Below are 16,528 nucleotides of genomic sequence, written 5' to 3'. Positions count from 1 at the left end.
TAACAGTGCTAAAATATTCATCAGCCTACTTAACATTCATCAATATCCTGCCTATGACAGAAATCACTGCGCAATTGGCTGTAAAATTCCAGTACACATTAGAACTAATTGAGGTTCAGTTACTTGCCTCTCCAGAGACACCAAGTGCCAGAGATGAAACACAATCCATTAATTTGTCATTATTAAACCATGCTTAACTCAGTACAGGGGTTCCCCGATTTACAATCGTTCAACTTACGAATGCAATCCTACAGAGGGTTGTATTTTAAAAGGTTCAACAATGAACTTTTCCTCATAAATATGAATGGTTATTGTATATTGTCTGGCATTGTGTTCTGACTTCCGAACATACTCAAGAACAGAACCTATCCTGGGGACTGCCTGCATGTGTAATTAAAGTCATGGTCACAGAAACAGTCACTCCTATAATTTCGCCAATCCCAAATCCTGCTAACTTTTAACAAGTTAGACCATGTCAGACTGAATTATGGCAGAAAATGTGTACATTTTGTAAAGTGGTGTAATTTAAGTGTGTAATAGTTATTAGAAATGTAAATAGACTATGTTCCCCATTTATCTGATAATTAATGTTTAATTTACTTCCCTTCATCGTTGATTTTCCAAATAAAAGTTTGAAAGATACAACTGCAGTTAGTGTCTCTCTCATTTTCTTCACTAGCTTTTCAGAATTGAGTTCACAACAGTATGCAAATCCCCACGGGTATGTAAAGTTAGAGCAGGGACTGTGGAGAGTTGGGGGCTGGGGGGAGAGGGTGGTTGGTTTTCATTTATTGAATTCAACTAGCAACAAATGGGACAAGCACAAAACTACAGATAACAACAGGAGCAGAAAATTGGTATTTTTACAATCAAACTATCCAGGGATATTATGATACAGCTCTGAAGCAGATGGGATCTGAACCTCAGCTTCCGTGCTCAGAGGTAGAGACACTACCACTACACTACAAGAGCCTCACACTGTGAACTGGTATTTGAGTGAAACTGATCATCTAGTTACTAATCAACCTGCTCAGAGATGACATTATACACCCCTGGAACAGGCCAGACATAAACCCAGGTCCCCTGGTTCAGAGGTTGGGACCCTACTACTATATCTCAAGACCCCCAAGCAATCAACTGGCAACAAACATTGTCAACTTTTTCCGGCCTGCCCCAATTTCCATTCAGCCACTGCAGTCAACTATTCCTGTTAAACTGATTTCTCCATCTCAGGTTCAGTCACTTACCTCCCAGAAGTAACAAGTGCCAGTACAATTTATGAATATGTCATTACTAAATCATGCTTAACTCAATTTGTGGAACCAAAATTACCATCATGAAACATTCAGTCTTATAATCTCCCCAATCCTAAAATCATTGTGAGAATGTAACATTGAGTGAGTTTTTTAAAGGGAGATGCAGGCAGTGTCTGTCATTATCAAGTGTACAAGGAATATTTTAATGGGACGGTTTCAAACACTGTGCTTGAATCACAGAAGTGAACATTCATCTTTTTAAAATAGTAAATGAGTAAAAATGTCTTTCTGTTGTTGCTTCTACTCACCAGCCATTGATAACCCCGTCAGGATTTAGCATAGGAATGATTTTGAAGATGTAGGAGTCCCGTAGACTGCTAGCAATGGGGTCATTACTCACGAGGAATTCCAGTGTGCCCTTCATGACCCAGCTGGCATTGCTCTCCCCAGGGTGGACTCGAGCTGTCAGTACCACATACTGCCGATTCCCTGTAATATATAGCAGGGTAACTCATCAACATCCCTTCTATTCCTCAGATGGGTTTGGCGCTTCATATCAAAAAAAAACCTTTTCCTGGAGGATCGTAGGTATAAAACAATGTGTCTAATCTGCCTTATCTCAGACAGAAATGACAATGAATCCATTTCCTTGCTCTGTACATTGCAAACTGGACTTTCAATTCACTATCCCAGTCACCATCTGGTGTTTCAGGCCAGCCAAACTTAGGTAGTTTTGGTAAGTCCCAACCATAATTTGAGGACCCAGCCCAATATGTAATGTTAACAAAATCATAATGTCCTGCTCAACCTCCAGTGTCTCCAACAATTTCTCTGACTACCTTAGTCTGGTAAAAATGCTGGGCTCTTCCAGAAAATGTATGTTGACTTGTGTGTGTCAAGGTAGAAGATAGAATATTTGCTTGAGTTCCCCCTATACTCTCACTCAACCAAGCCAAGTGTTATTTCCCCCTCCACCATTCAAAAAAAGGAAAGATGGATAAATTCAGTGATACCCATTCCCCATAAATAAGTCATTTCTTTAAAAATGTTCTCCTTTGAGCAGAGAAGGTTAAGGAAAGTTTTAATGGAGGTATTTAAAATTATGATGGCCTTTGATGCAGCAAATAAGAATATCTCTTTCCACTGGCAGAAAGATTGAAAATCAGATACAGTTTGAAAGTAGTTAGCATTTAGAGCCAGAGGTGTAATGTGAATTTTTTTACTCAGAAAATTATGACAATCTCGAAAGCACCGCTAGAAGGATAGTGGAAGCAGATTCGTGAGTACTTTACAAACTGTGTGTAAAAGTTGAGCTTTTGAGACCAAAAGTCAAAAGTTGGGGCGACAACTTTTTGAGGGGTCAAAATCCATGCCAGTTCCTGGCAACTGCTGATGATAAAACAATCCCTGTGGTTGCTGGCCATGGTCCTGAATTCAGCAGGCAACTATTATCCGAGGCTAGAGATAGTAGGAACTGCAGATGCTGGAGAATCTGAGATAACAAGGTGTAGAGCTGGATGAACACAGCAGGTCAAGCAGCATCAGAAGAGCAGGAAAGCTGATGTTTCGGGCCTAGACCCTTCTTCAGAAAAATCATTTTTCTGAAGAAGGACAAAATAAGCAAAGACATGCATGAGAATTCCTGCAGACCTGGCCCTCAAATCTGAACTCCATTAACAAACATGTAGAGCTGGACCTCATATATCAACCACTAAGAAACAAATCTGGAAGTGGTGCCACCCAACCCAACAAACCAGGACACATAAAAAACAAGTGGGACAGAACATCGATGCTTCACCAGAGGCGCACTGATGATGTTACCTAGCATGGTGATGAAACATTTGTGAACAAACTTACCAGCTCACTGAGCAAGTCAACAACCACATCAACAATCCGAGCTACAAATTTTCTCAAAAACCTTGAACAAGGTACAGCATTAGATGCAATTCTGTTCCTGAACAACATTTAACTAAACAATCCAGACTGTGCTAAGACATACACCCAAAACTAATTTAAGATTATCAGTCAGGCTTACAGTGTGTTTCATTTCCATGTGCTAGAAGCAATGTATATTTACACATAAGATCCTGTGTGTGTAGGCCAAAAAAAGGATTTTTGTATACATTGCACATTTTTTTACTGAAAATAGTTATGGATACTGTCATTCCTAATTGCATTCACCATTGCAATGCCCTGACCAATCAGAGTCTATCTGCCAGTGTGAGGTTAATCAGCTAGCTAAGATTGACAGTTAACAGGTCATTTCCATGTCAATCATGATCCAATCTATCACTGTTCTCATGCTGTATAAATTGGTGTTCCCTTTCAAAGCTTTTTTTCATTTCCCAGCCCTGATGAATGCAAGACTAAAAGCTTAATTCTGTGTCTCTTATTAGCAATGTTTAAGTTATATAATACCAAGTAATTAATTGGATCCATCTTTTAAAGAGCCAAAATAGGTAAGATGGGCTGAATGGATTCTTTGTACCCTGTACTATATAGCATTCAATCTGTGTGTTACTACACTGGATACAAAACAAACTGACATTCACAGATATCAAATGACATTCAACAATTACTGTAGGTTACCACACTGGTCAGTTAACCTCACTTAAATCTTTATGTTAAAAATAAAACTCACATAATTTTCCTTAATGATTCTATTTGTTCAATTTTTTCAAATCCTTGTCTTGCATGCATCACATCTCCAGTAGCTGGGAATGTTACGGTTCAATGCTTATTCAGTAAACAAGGAGGTCAGAGGCTGTGTGAGAATCAATTTTCTGGAAGTACAATGTCTAATGAAATTGATGATGCAGATGTAATTGTTTAAGCAGTCTGTGTGTTTTGTGGAGTTCAGTGTTTCTGAGTGAGATTAACAAAAAGTAACTGCTGTTAGTCTTCTAGTGATAGAAAAGTGGAGGGAAGTCAAGCAGAGTAAACTGAGTGACTGAAGGACCTGGTGGTTTTTTATTTCAGTCACACTATTGCTACTGGAATATCAATTTTCAGAACAAAGTAACGTGAAAATTGGGTTAGTGGGGAAGGTAAAGCATAAATGTGCAGGAGTTTTATAAAGATCTGCCACAAAAGCTAACACAACTCCTTTGATTAGACAAATAATAGTAGGTCCAGTACTCAGACGGAGCCAATAACATAAAGTCAGCAGGAAGTACATCTGTGCAAAAATTGCCAGACATATTGCAAAACGTTTGATAGCTATTTTCCAGTGAATTGTTTGTGGTCATGGTCTCAATCATATATTAAAGCAATTTATTATCAAAAATAATTTGAAGTAAAATCAAGGAAACATTTTAATTTTCCTTTAAGGTTTTCATTACAACAAGTTGACAGATCACCCTGCTATGAATGGAATGTGTTCTACTTCAGGCAACATGTATCAGCATTACGTGACAAGAATACAAGCTCCAGTTTGATGCATAATAGAGTTTCCCTATGCTGCTCTTATCAATCCATCCTTGACAAGATCAGACGGTAAGATGCAAAATAAAGTTTCCTAAAATTAACCCAACACTATGCTTCATTAGAAAAGTATCTCCAACACTATTCCACTTTGCTTACTCTGTCTCTTACCCAGAAATGTAGAAGTCCATTAAAGGACTCTGACAAATGTTCTGCTAAAACCAGCCAACACACCAAAGACAGGGTCATAGAGTCATAGAGTCATACAGCATTAAAACAGCCCAACGCCGTTAGTCTTACAGTCCAAACAATCCACACCGACCATGTTCCCAACCAAACTAGTCCCATTTGCCTGTGTTTGGCCCATATCCCTCCAAACCTTTTCTATTCATTTACTTATCCAAATGTATTTTAAATGTTGTAACTGTACCTGAATCCACCACTTCCTCTGGCAGTTCATTCCACATACAAACCACTCTCTGCATAAAAAAGTTGCCCCTCATGTCCTTTTTAAATCTTTTTCCTCTCACCTTATAACTATGTCCCCTAATTTTGAACTCCCACACCCTTGGGAAAAGATCTTTGCTATTCCCCTTATCTATGACCCTCATTTTCCTTGTCTATGAAGGTAATTACTGAATAAGCTTACTGCCACAGCCCAAGGTGACATTTAACCTAATTGACTGGATTTAAGCTCAACTTCCATCGGTGAAAAAAGGTAGTTTACTAAATCACAATGTCACACAGCTCCTTTTTAACTGACTGCATTACAGTGTCTCCAACCCACTGCATTACTCAATCTAACTTACTGTGTCAACTAGTCCCTCTAACTCACTCTCTCATTCACTCACCTCATGTTACTTAAGCACATATTCCCTCTATCACTGTTTGTCTAACTTTCTGTCCTCCACAGACCCGCTAGCCCAATACATCACCCCATCTCTCTCTACATCACTGTGTCCAGTTATCTTTATCCTCTAACTTACAATGAAATGTACTCACCTCATTTCAGTCACTAGTCCCTCTACCACACCATGTTACACAGAGCCTGCATCAGGCAGCTTTTTAACCTATTGGGCAGAATTTAATGCCTTTACCCAAGGTGGATTTCGTGGTGGCAGTAGTTAACCCAATGGATGAATGGGACCTCGGAGTTCTGCCACTGTCTCACCTCTGTCTCAATACAGTCTAAGGCAGGAAGGCTCAGGGACCACCCTGCAGCCCCAGGAATAGATAGGGGGCTCAACACAAGACAAGGCCAAAGAACAAACTCGGCCGAGGTTGACGGTTGGCTTCCGGGGGGTCCCTCATTGAAAAGCACTCACCTGTGCCTCCTTGAAGAACCTGACATTGGGAATGGAGAGGGTAGGAGGGTGGCAGGTGGGCAGCTGAAAGCCATCCCCTCCTTGATATTGCTCATCTATCACCCTCAGCGATCCTGGGCATCGGGTGGATGCAATACCAACAGCTGCCACTGCCGTCCATGATCTCAAAACTGCCAATGAGCAATTCAGCCTCCTGCAGATAGGGGGCAATGCCAAGTACAGTACAGACTAAATAATATACCTGCACACCCACTTGCTGAGATACACCAAAGTTTCAATCATCCCTCAGCCTCAATAAAATGCATCAACTAAAGAACGGTTCTTTATGAAAAGGAAAGAAATATGTTGAAAACTTACAAAATTGATGCAACTCCTCACGTTGGGATCCAGGGCTTGCAGTAATCGTGATCACTGGGCACCTGTTACCCCCCAGTGTAGAACACAACATCTGGTGCCGGAAGTAAACCTGATCAGGATTCAGTGACTCCTCGAGGAGGTGCAGGTGGGTCTGAAACATGGATAGAGATGAAACTTTAAGATTAATGTACTGCGTTAGACTTTCTTGTCCACTTGTGTTTTTCAACCCTCCAGACTCCAATCATTCTTTAACTAAGTGAAACTGTTGCAGGAAGATTTTGCACTGAAGATCATTGAGAAAGTGATCCACTTCTGATTGTGAATGATGCGATTGTCTATGGCTTATTATTGAGAAATGACTATTATTCACAACTTATTCTGCTGGTATAGATAAAGTGTCCCAGGCTGCAACTTGAAAATACCTCACATAATGGCCATTGTATGAGACATAAGCTGATGGTGTTTTGTTGACTTAGTCTTTAGAAGAGAAACTAGTGGCTGCCAAACGCTACCCAGCTCAGAAAAAGGGGGACAAAGGAAAGCAGCTCAAGTAATCAAGGGCCAGAAAAACTGTTGTAGCTGAATGAAGATTATCAGCCGACTTGCCTGTGTTGTATCTTTTGAATAAAAGGCCCGGTTTGCATGTTAAAAAGTCCCATGACATTATTCAGAAAAGAGTAGGAGCATCCTCCCAATGCCTCTGGCCCTAATTTATACCCTAACCAATACCACAATAACAGATCATTTATCTTTTTGCTGCTGCGAGACCTTGACATGTACAAATTGGCTGCCATGTTTTCCTATGACTGTGATTACCCTTCAAAAGTAGTTAATTGACTGTGAAGTACTAAGAGACATTGTGAGGGCCTGAAGGTTGAAATCTAGATGCAATATTCTTCCTCACTTAAATTGAACTAGGTGATCTTCTGGGGTGGAGATTGGTGCAATAAGGTCCATGAATTGTGTTAATACTGATCTCTCTATTGCCCCAGTGCTAAGTGTGTCTAAATTCAAGTCTTATTTTCAGTTAGAGATCAGATGATAATGTGGTCCAAATTCATTTTATAACCACTCCTAAAATTATTTAGAAAGAAATAAAAAGACCAACTTCAATATCCTGACTACATTAGCAATGCACAGTATAAGTGATTCAGAATAATTTGTCTCCATGAAGCGGAACGATCTGAAATGTCCTTTTATTCATATAAATTTTTTATTGAGAAACAAACTCAGCATTAGATTTCATTTCAATATAATTTTATGTGAAAAAAGAAATCCAACTTTGCTTTGCAGTGAAATCTAATTTAAAGTACACCTGTAACAAATTCATTTGTAAAAATAATGCCTCTCCCTCATCGTTCTGGCTCACATATGCAAATGATTAAAAATCTTTCCTGTCATTCAGGGCTCAATTTACCTAAGAGATATATGATGGAATCTGAATTTTGGAGAGCTTCATTTAAAAACGTTGGGAGTGGAGCCAATATGGGGTGGGGTTACAAACAGGTAGGATCAATATTGGGCAGGGTATGAAGGGGTGGGGGCCGGGAGGGGCAGGGCCAGTGTTCAGCTATGTTCATATGGGGGGGGCAATGGCCTAGTGGTATTATCACTGGATTAACAGTCCAGTGAGCCACATAATGCCCTGGGGATCCAGGTTCAAATCCTGCTACAGCAGATGATGGAATTTGAATTAAATTTTAAAATTCTGGAATTAAGAATCTAATGATGACCACAAATCCATTGTTGATTGTTGGAGAAACTCATCTGGTTCACTAATGTCCTTAAGGGAAGGAAACTACCATCCTTACCTTGTCTGGCCAACACTTGACTCCAGACTCACAGCAATGTGGTGGACTCTTAACTGCCCTCTAGGTAATTAGACATGGGCAATAAATGCTGGACTAGCTAGCAAACACCTTAACCCATGAATGAATAAAGAAAAATAAAATCACAGCAGATTTGAGAGAGGGATGGGACCCTCCTGGAGAGTCCACTCATCATCCTTAATTGGATGGCAAGCCTGCCCTCCGACAATTAATTGGCCAATTCCGGAAAATAGCAAGACACTGTCTGTTCAGCACACAGCACTGATCCTAGATTGTTATTTCAACCCAATTTCAATGTCCCGAAGCCCACATGCAAAAGTAAAACCTGCCTGTGAAGTTTTACAATACCATGTGACTGATTTCATTATTGGACTTTATGGTCATGTTAGATATGGGAGGGACTGTTCTGTAGGTGTGGTCACTGTGGTATTTTACAGTACTTTTCCACAGAGTACTATAAAGAAGTTACATACCAATAGTGTTGAGTAGGTGTATGGGTAGTGATATGCCAGGTAGCAGACATCCTTCGAGTGTAGGAAAGTGACAGTGAATGTCAAGGTGTAGAATGACATTTCCTTCTGCCCTCTTGCAGCTGCACTATATCTGCAATAATGATTTCTGAGGAAACAGAATAATAGTCAGCTGTTATCTGTACAAGAAATCCACTGTTCTTGTTTGCCAAATGTGCTGTGGTTCAATCCCTGTCAAAATGGCGAATTACATTTCGCAAGAGGAACCTTATATACATATATGTATTTCCTGAATGCAAAACACATATGTCTGTATATTTTGAAATATGTGCATTATACATTTCACACCTCTGTGGATTTCACATCTAACTACAATATACAAGTAGGAACAGTGCCCAATATATATTTTCACAATCATGAAATGTCGTGAAATTGAATTTACTCTATTTAGTAATAGGCTGGTCCCAGGAATGAAATGACCAGAAAAACTGTCATAGAAATCTAACTAATTCACTAAAATGTTCCATGTTAAAAGATTTGGCCTGAAACAGACAAATATCATGTGATTGATTCGTCATGGTCTTATCAAGTGAAATGGCAAGTCACTGAGTTGAACAAAGTATCACCAGGAAGGATCACGGACATCCCAAGAACACATTGAAGGAAAACACATTTCACAAATAAATACAAATATCATTGGCACATACTGAAAGGTAAGTATGTTACACAGAAATCTGCATCACACAAGTATGGACATTGCATTTGTGCGCACGTTACAGAAACATGTACTTAGCACCTGAGCAAAATTGAAATGCTGCCTCTTACATGCATTTTGTTTGAGCAAACATTCATTTTGCCTCCTAAAATATTGGAGATTAAAATTATTTAAAAATCAGTTCTAATTTTTAAAACTATAACAAAATTTGCAAAAGCAGTTATAAAGAGATTAAATTCTGAAAAATAAAGTGACAGTGAAGACCGTTTCAGGTTCTACATTTTGAGAAATCATCGCATTATGATTATATGTGATCCAAGGGTATCAGATACTGACAGCCGTTGATGTGCTCAGAATATTAGCCTAAACCCTTCAGAGAGGAATGAATATTCCTCCACTTCCATAGCAAGCAACAATGTGAAAAATAATTAAATATTCAATTCTCTTACAAAAGTATTAAACCATAACATCAAGACACCATGCATTTAAAATGCTTCCACTAAATGTTAAGGATATTTCATATCCAATGGACCTCTACAGTAGACACAAATAGATCAAGATAATTTTGAACAATGCCTACTGTTTAAAACCTACGATACAAGTTAAAATGAAAGAAATGTCACCACTTAAACTCAAATACATCTCAAATCCCGAACCATAGAATATCTGCGATCATTTCACAGAGGCAGAGATGGCAATTTAAAATGAATTAACCATTTCCCTCACTCACATAGAAAGTCACTTTCTGGTCATCTGTGGCTTTTGCACATTTTTACATTTCAGGTTAGAGATAATGTTCTCCAGGATTAGTAGGTGGATACTTAATATGTACAGTTGACAACACTGTTTATGTAACAGTGGCATTAACCAAGACAAATGAACAGGTCAGTGTCTCCGTTACAGAATCACAGAATATTTAGAGTCTGAGGGATAGTAATGGTTGAGTGGGGGATAAGCCGGGCCATGAGGTTACAGATTGTGCTGGAGTACAGTTCTGCTGCTGTTGATGGCCCACAGAGCCTCATGGATGGCCAGTCTTGAGTTGCTAGATCTGTTCAAAGTCTGTCCCATTTAGCACGGTGATAGTACCACACAACACGATGGAGGTTACTCTCAATGTGAAAAGGCAGGACTTCGCCTCCACAAGGACTGTGCGGTAGTCGCTCTTATTGATACTGTCATGGACAGATGCAACAGCAGCTGGCAGATTGATAAGGATGTGGTCAAGTATGTTTTTCCCTCTTGCTGATTCCCTCACCATCTGCCGCAGACCCAGTCTAGCAGTGATGTCCATTAGGATGTGACCACTTCAATCGGTCGTATTGCTGTCGAGCCACGTGTGGTGGTGGACAATAAAATCCCCCATCCAGAGTACATTTTGTGTCCTTGCCATCCTCAGCGCCTCCTCTAAGTGTTGTTTAATGTGGAGGAGTACTGATTAACCAGATGAGGGAGGACGGTATATAGTAATCAGCAGGAGGTTTCCTTGCCCATGTTTAACCTAAGCCATGCGACTTCATGGGGTGCAGAATCAATGTTGAGGACTCCCAGACTCTCTTCTAACTGTACACCACTGGGCCACCCCCTCTGCTGGGTCTGTCCTGCCTAGTGGGACAGGACTTATCCAGGGATGATGATGGTGGTGTCTGCAAGGTGTGATTCCGTGAGTATGAATAAGTCAGGCTGTTGCTTAACTAGTCTGTGAGACAGCTCTGCCAATTTTGGCACTAGCCCCCGGATGTTAGTGATGGGGACTTTGCAGGGTCGATAGGGCTGTTTCTGCCATTGTCTTTTCCAGTGCCTAGGTCAATGCCAGGTGATCTGTCCGGTTTCATTTCTTTGAGACCTTGTAGCGATTGGTACAACTGAATGGCTTGTTGGGCCATTTCAGAGGGCAATTGAAAATCAACCACATTGTTGTGCGTCTGGAGTCATATGTAGGCCAGACCAGGCGAGGACGGCAGGTTTCCTTCCCTGAAGGACATTAGTGAAGCCAGATTTTTTTTGCCCCGACAATCGACAATGATCTCTTAATTCCAGAGTTTTTTTAAATCCCGCGGCGGGATTCAAACTTGGGTCCCCAGAACATTATCTGGGTCTCTGGATTTATGGTCTAGCAATAATACCACTAGACCATCACCTTCCCTACACACAGGATGTTCACATTAGGTGTTTGGCCACTTACATTGATATTAATTTATTGTCCTGTGCCATAACCTACAGGAAGCCTTTGTTTGATTGGACATACCTCACTGTACAATGCTACAGCTGAGATTTATTTATTTGTACATGGGATATTGGTGTCACACCCAGGTCAGCATTTATTACCCATCTCTAATTGGCTTGAGGGCAGTGAAGAAACAATTACATTGCTGTGGGTCAGATGTAGACCAAACCAGGTACGGATGGCAAAATTTCCTTCCCTTAAGGAAAAGTGAACCACTAATGGATGTGCTTTCATGATGATTGACAGCGTTACCAGAACATTAGCTTCCTATCCAGATTTTAATTTAATTCAAATTTTACCATCTGTCACGGGAACTCATGTCCCCAGAACAAGTTGGTCAACAACTTTTATTACAACCAGGCAAAGCTGAAAACAATGCTCTTCCTTTCATTGCTCAGTTGCTTTCTATCCGTCTCAAAGGGGTAACCAATGGCTGGTCATCCCTCAAATTACAAAGTCATAACACTGTAGCCATACTGAAAGTTAAGTGCACAGCTCATGGCAATTTTACTCCAAATTATTAAAGTGTGAGAAACATCCAACATTGGGCTTCATCTGGTGCTATTAGGACAAATTTGCATTTCCAGTGTTTGTTTAACACATTTCCACTGGGGAATTCCAACTACCCATTCAGTTTATTGGGGTAGAAGGAATGAATTAAATTCATGCTGTATATTTCAAATTGTAAACTAGCAGAGCCATCCACCACTAGAAATAACATTCCATATATATTCTGTTACAGCCCAAAGACTTAATTTGATGTGTGTCAAATATTGTCTCTAAGCTGAAAGAAATGAGTTTTCACTATCTACCAATGGATGAAGACATAATTTGCTGTCACCTAAAGAAGTTCACAAACACTGTGGTGTGAGACAATTTATGCAGTAAACACTGCCCTGTGTTATATCAGCAATCTCACTGAATGGGCAAATTGGAAATGGATGCAACTAAATGTTTCTGTCAAGGAAATAGTTTCTGTATTGCTACTAGCATCAGCCACACAACAATGCACTGGAATGTGATAACTAAAAGGGCCATAAGAGAAAAAAAACCTGATTACTGAATGTTCCAGAAACAGTTGTATTTACAGGGAAAACAACAGGCAAAACACAGAAAGCTCAACTCTATAAATGAAATGAGATTGAAATCTGAAAGAGAAAATCAAACTGTGGAAATAGTAAAGTCAATAAACTTCTTTGCTTCAAGAAATAAACACAATGAGGAGAGTGTCACTTGTCCTATAAAGCTAAACTAAAAACGAAAGTACTGGAGAAACTCAGCAGGTCTGCCAGAATCTGTGGAGAGAGAAATAGAGTTAACATTTCGAGTCATCATATGAATCTTCTCCAGAGCTTATATCAGAATTAAAACATTAACTCTGTCTCTCTGTCCAGATGCTGCCAGATCTGTTGAGTTACTCCAGCACTTTCTGTTTTTATTTCAGATTTCTAGCATCAGCAGTATTTTGCTTTTATTTGTTCTGCAAACTTACTTGATATTGATATGAACAGTATTACAGCCTTAAATAGTATTTGTAAAACAATTGGTAAAAAAAAAATCTATACACACAGTATTTGCAATGCCATTGTGGTTCAGTTCATGAATGGAAGAGAAGGATTTTCCAAATCCTTGTCCTATTGGAACACCCAGGGTAGTATATATTCTTGACGGAGTTGGAATTGAGAATTGGGAATCTTTGTAATGTTGCAATCCTGTCTCTGCCCTGACAATGTCAACAGGTGGGATTTTCATCTCCTGGAGGGTGGGATACCCTGGAATTATGCCTGCTGCTGGAGGAGTCCATTGCTGAGGCAGACTGTATACTCTATACTCAAAACTCCAAGAGGTATCAGACCAATTCTTCAGACCAACACAAAGTCCCCTTCAATCTAACCCATTTAACCAAACTATCCCTTTCAGCCCATTCACCTCTTAGCTTCCCTACTCCCCTCATGCTGTCAACCCCATTACCCACTCCTGCAGTATCCATGTTACAAACAGAATTCACAACTCCTACAACAGAATTTGAAGCCTTTGTAAAACCACTGAAGCTGCAAAATCTCTTGAATGTTGCTGCTTGTAGCTATCCTTACCACCTACTGACATGATGTTGCATACTTGTCTTTCTTGTGTCATCCTCATATGTCCATTGTCGTCCAAACAAAACCGCTCAGCAACAGTTATCATCCAGCTATATAGATTGACCCCTCGTTCCACTTTCGTTGTCTTATAGATGTCATGACACACCTCTGGTGCAGGTGGGACTTGGACTCTATATTCTGTACACTGGCATTTCAATAACCTTCTTAATATCCACATTCCAAAGATCTCTATTTTCTTGCACACTTGAATAGGCATTTCAAAAAAAAAAATCACCTTCTTTCAAAATTTCATAAATCTGTCACAGATTTCAAATAGACAAACAGCTGGCTGAGTGAATGAATGAACGAAAGCCATGGACCATTTAGAATAATTAGCCATTGCCTGCTCACTGGGTTCAATTGAAGAGAAGTTTATAGTATCAAAAAGAAACAAGTGGGCAGAGATGCAACTTAGTGAAGAGGTGGACGATAATCAAAGTATGACAGGAAGTGCTGGAAAATACATCTAGAAGAGTGCAGCAGATATTAGAGCCAGCGTAAGTAATAATGTCAAAAAGTCAAAGCTGCAAACTCTTTATCTAAATGCACGCAACATTTGTAACAAGGTATATGAGTTGACGGCCCAAATAGAAATCAGTACCACTTGATAGCTATTACAGAGACATGGCTGTGGGATGATGAGATTGATAATTCAATATTCAAGGGTACTTTACATTCTGGATAAATAGACAGATAGAGAAAGGGGGTGTGGCAGCTTAGTTAAACAAAGAAGGTATCAGTGGGATGGTGAGTAGTGATATAGATGCCATAGCTCATAATACGGAATTCATTTTGGTGGAAATAAGGAATAGCAAAGAAAAGAAGGTATCAGTGAGAGTCATCTATTAACCCCTGAGTAGTCACCTCTCTGTATAACAGTGTATAAACAGGGAAACAATGGATGCATGTAAGGAGGGCACTACAACTGTCATGAGTGATTTTAATCTGCATATTGATTGAACAAATCAGATGGGTAAGGGTAACATGGAAGACAAATTTCTAGAGTGCATCAGGAATTGTTTCTTAGAGCAGATCTACCTGGAAACAGACTATTTTAGATCATGTAATGTGTCATGAGGTAGGATGAATAAGAGATCGCATAGTTAAAAGGAACATCTCGGGGATAGTGATCACAACATGGAAGGATTTCAAATTTAGATCATTTTAAATAATGGCAATTATAAACATATGAAGAAAATGTTACTGAAAGCAAGCTTTGGAAAACAGACAAAGGGGAAAGTTAATGGATGAGCTGTGGTTGACATTTAAGCAGATACTTCATAACGCTCAGCAAAAACTTATTCCAGTCAAAAAGAAGGACTCAGTGAGAAGGATGAACCACCCCATTGTTAACAAAGATGTTCAAGGAGAGAAACCAACTAAAAATTAAGGCATACAAAGCAGCAAAAATTACAAGCAGACCAGAGGATTAGGATGACTAAAGGGGAGATAATTGATCATGAAACTAAAATGGCAAGCAATATAAAAACAAATAGCAACTGCTTCTACAGGTATGTCAAAATAAAGAGAATAGCTAAGTAAGTATGGGACCTTTGGAGGATACAGCAGGGGGGCTGATAACAAGGAACAGGGAAATGGCAGGTGAATTAAACAAATATTTTGTATTGGTCTTCATAGTGGAGGACATTATAAAAATCCCAAATATATTAGATAAGCAAGGTACTAACGGCAAGAAATATCTTACAACAGTCTCTATCTCAAGGGACAAAGTATTCACCAAACTAATAGTACTAAAGGTAAACAAGTCTCCAGGACCTGATGGCCTGTATCCAAGACTTTAACAAGAAGCACAGATTGTAAAGGCTTGGGTCAAATTATTGCAAAACTCGCTGGTTTCCAGCACAGTTCCTGTGGTTTGAAAAACTGCTAAAGTGACTCCTCATTTAAGGAGGGAGAGAGGTAGAAAGCAGGAAGCTATAAGCCAGTTAGTCCAACATCTGTCATTGGGAAAATGCCAGAATTAGCAGGATATTTAGAAAAACTTAATGGAATCAGAGTCAACACCAGTTTGCAAAAGGGAAATAATGCATGGCAAATTTGATAGAATTTTTGGAGGATATAACAAACAAAGTTGACAAAGAAAAATCAGTGGCTGTGGTCTATGTGGAATCCCAGAAGGCATTCAATTAGGATGACAGATAAAAGATTATTGCACAAGTTAGGAGCTCATGGTATTGGGAATAATGTATTGGCATGGTTTGAGGATCAGTTCACACAGAGTCTTTAATGGATCTTTTTCAGGTTGCAAAGTTGTAACTAGTAGATTGCCACAAGGATCAGTCCTAAATACGCAATCATTTACTATCTACATTAATGACTTGGAGGGCGGCACAAAGCGTAATGTATCCAAGTTCGCAGACAATATAATAATAGGTGGATGAGCTTATTGTAATGAAGACATAAGGAATCTGCAAGATGTATAGATCGTAGAATCCCTACAGTGCAGATAGAGATCAGTCGGCCCATCGAGTCTGCACTGACCCTTTGAAAAGCATTCCACTTATACCCACCACCCCACCTTATTCCCATAACTCTGCATCTACAAAGTTAACCCACCCTACACATCCCTGGACACTATGGGGCAATCCACCCTAACCTGCTCCTTTCTGCCACTATTATGCACTGCCTAGTGCCAACCTTATAGTAGGAGTCTCCACAAGCCAAGGAAAAGTCCTGGGATGGGAAATCCTCGAGATTCAAGAATTAGGCTTGAGCAGCTTGTTGCAGTCCTAAGTTTCTTTCTAACGCTGAGGAACTGGTGGGA

At 39.7% G+C, this 16,528-nt stretch overlaps 1 protein-coding gene across 1 annotated transcript in view; it reads right to left on the bottom strand.

The window, feature by feature from the left end:
• LOC109928951 (cytosolic carboxypeptidase 4) overlaps nt 1-16,528 on the bottom strand; it is a 272,400-nt gene that overhangs the window by 167,533 nt on the left and 88,339 nt on the right. The window contains exons 17-19 of the mRNA XM_048616090.1: nt 8,664-8,808; nt 6,362-6,512; nt 1,565-1,745 (exon numbers count right to left, since the gene is read on the bottom strand). Coding sequence (XP_048472047.1) covers nt 1,565-1,745; nt 6,362-6,512; nt 8,664-8,808 — 477 coding nt within the window. The remainder of the gene's footprint in view (nt 1-1,564; nt 1,746-6,361; nt 6,513-8,663; nt 8,809-16,528) is intronic.

The sequence above is a fragment of the Rhincodon typus genome, chromosome 33, assembly GCF_021869965.1.
Source record: "Rhincodon typus isolate 14 chromosome 33, sRhiTyp1.1, whole genome shotgun sequence".
Taxonomy (NCBI): Eukaryota; Metazoa; Chordata; class Chondrichthyes; order Orectolobiformes; family Rhincodontidae; genus Rhincodon; species Rhincodon typus.
This window is presented reverse-complemented; position numbering and strand designations above follow the sequence as displayed.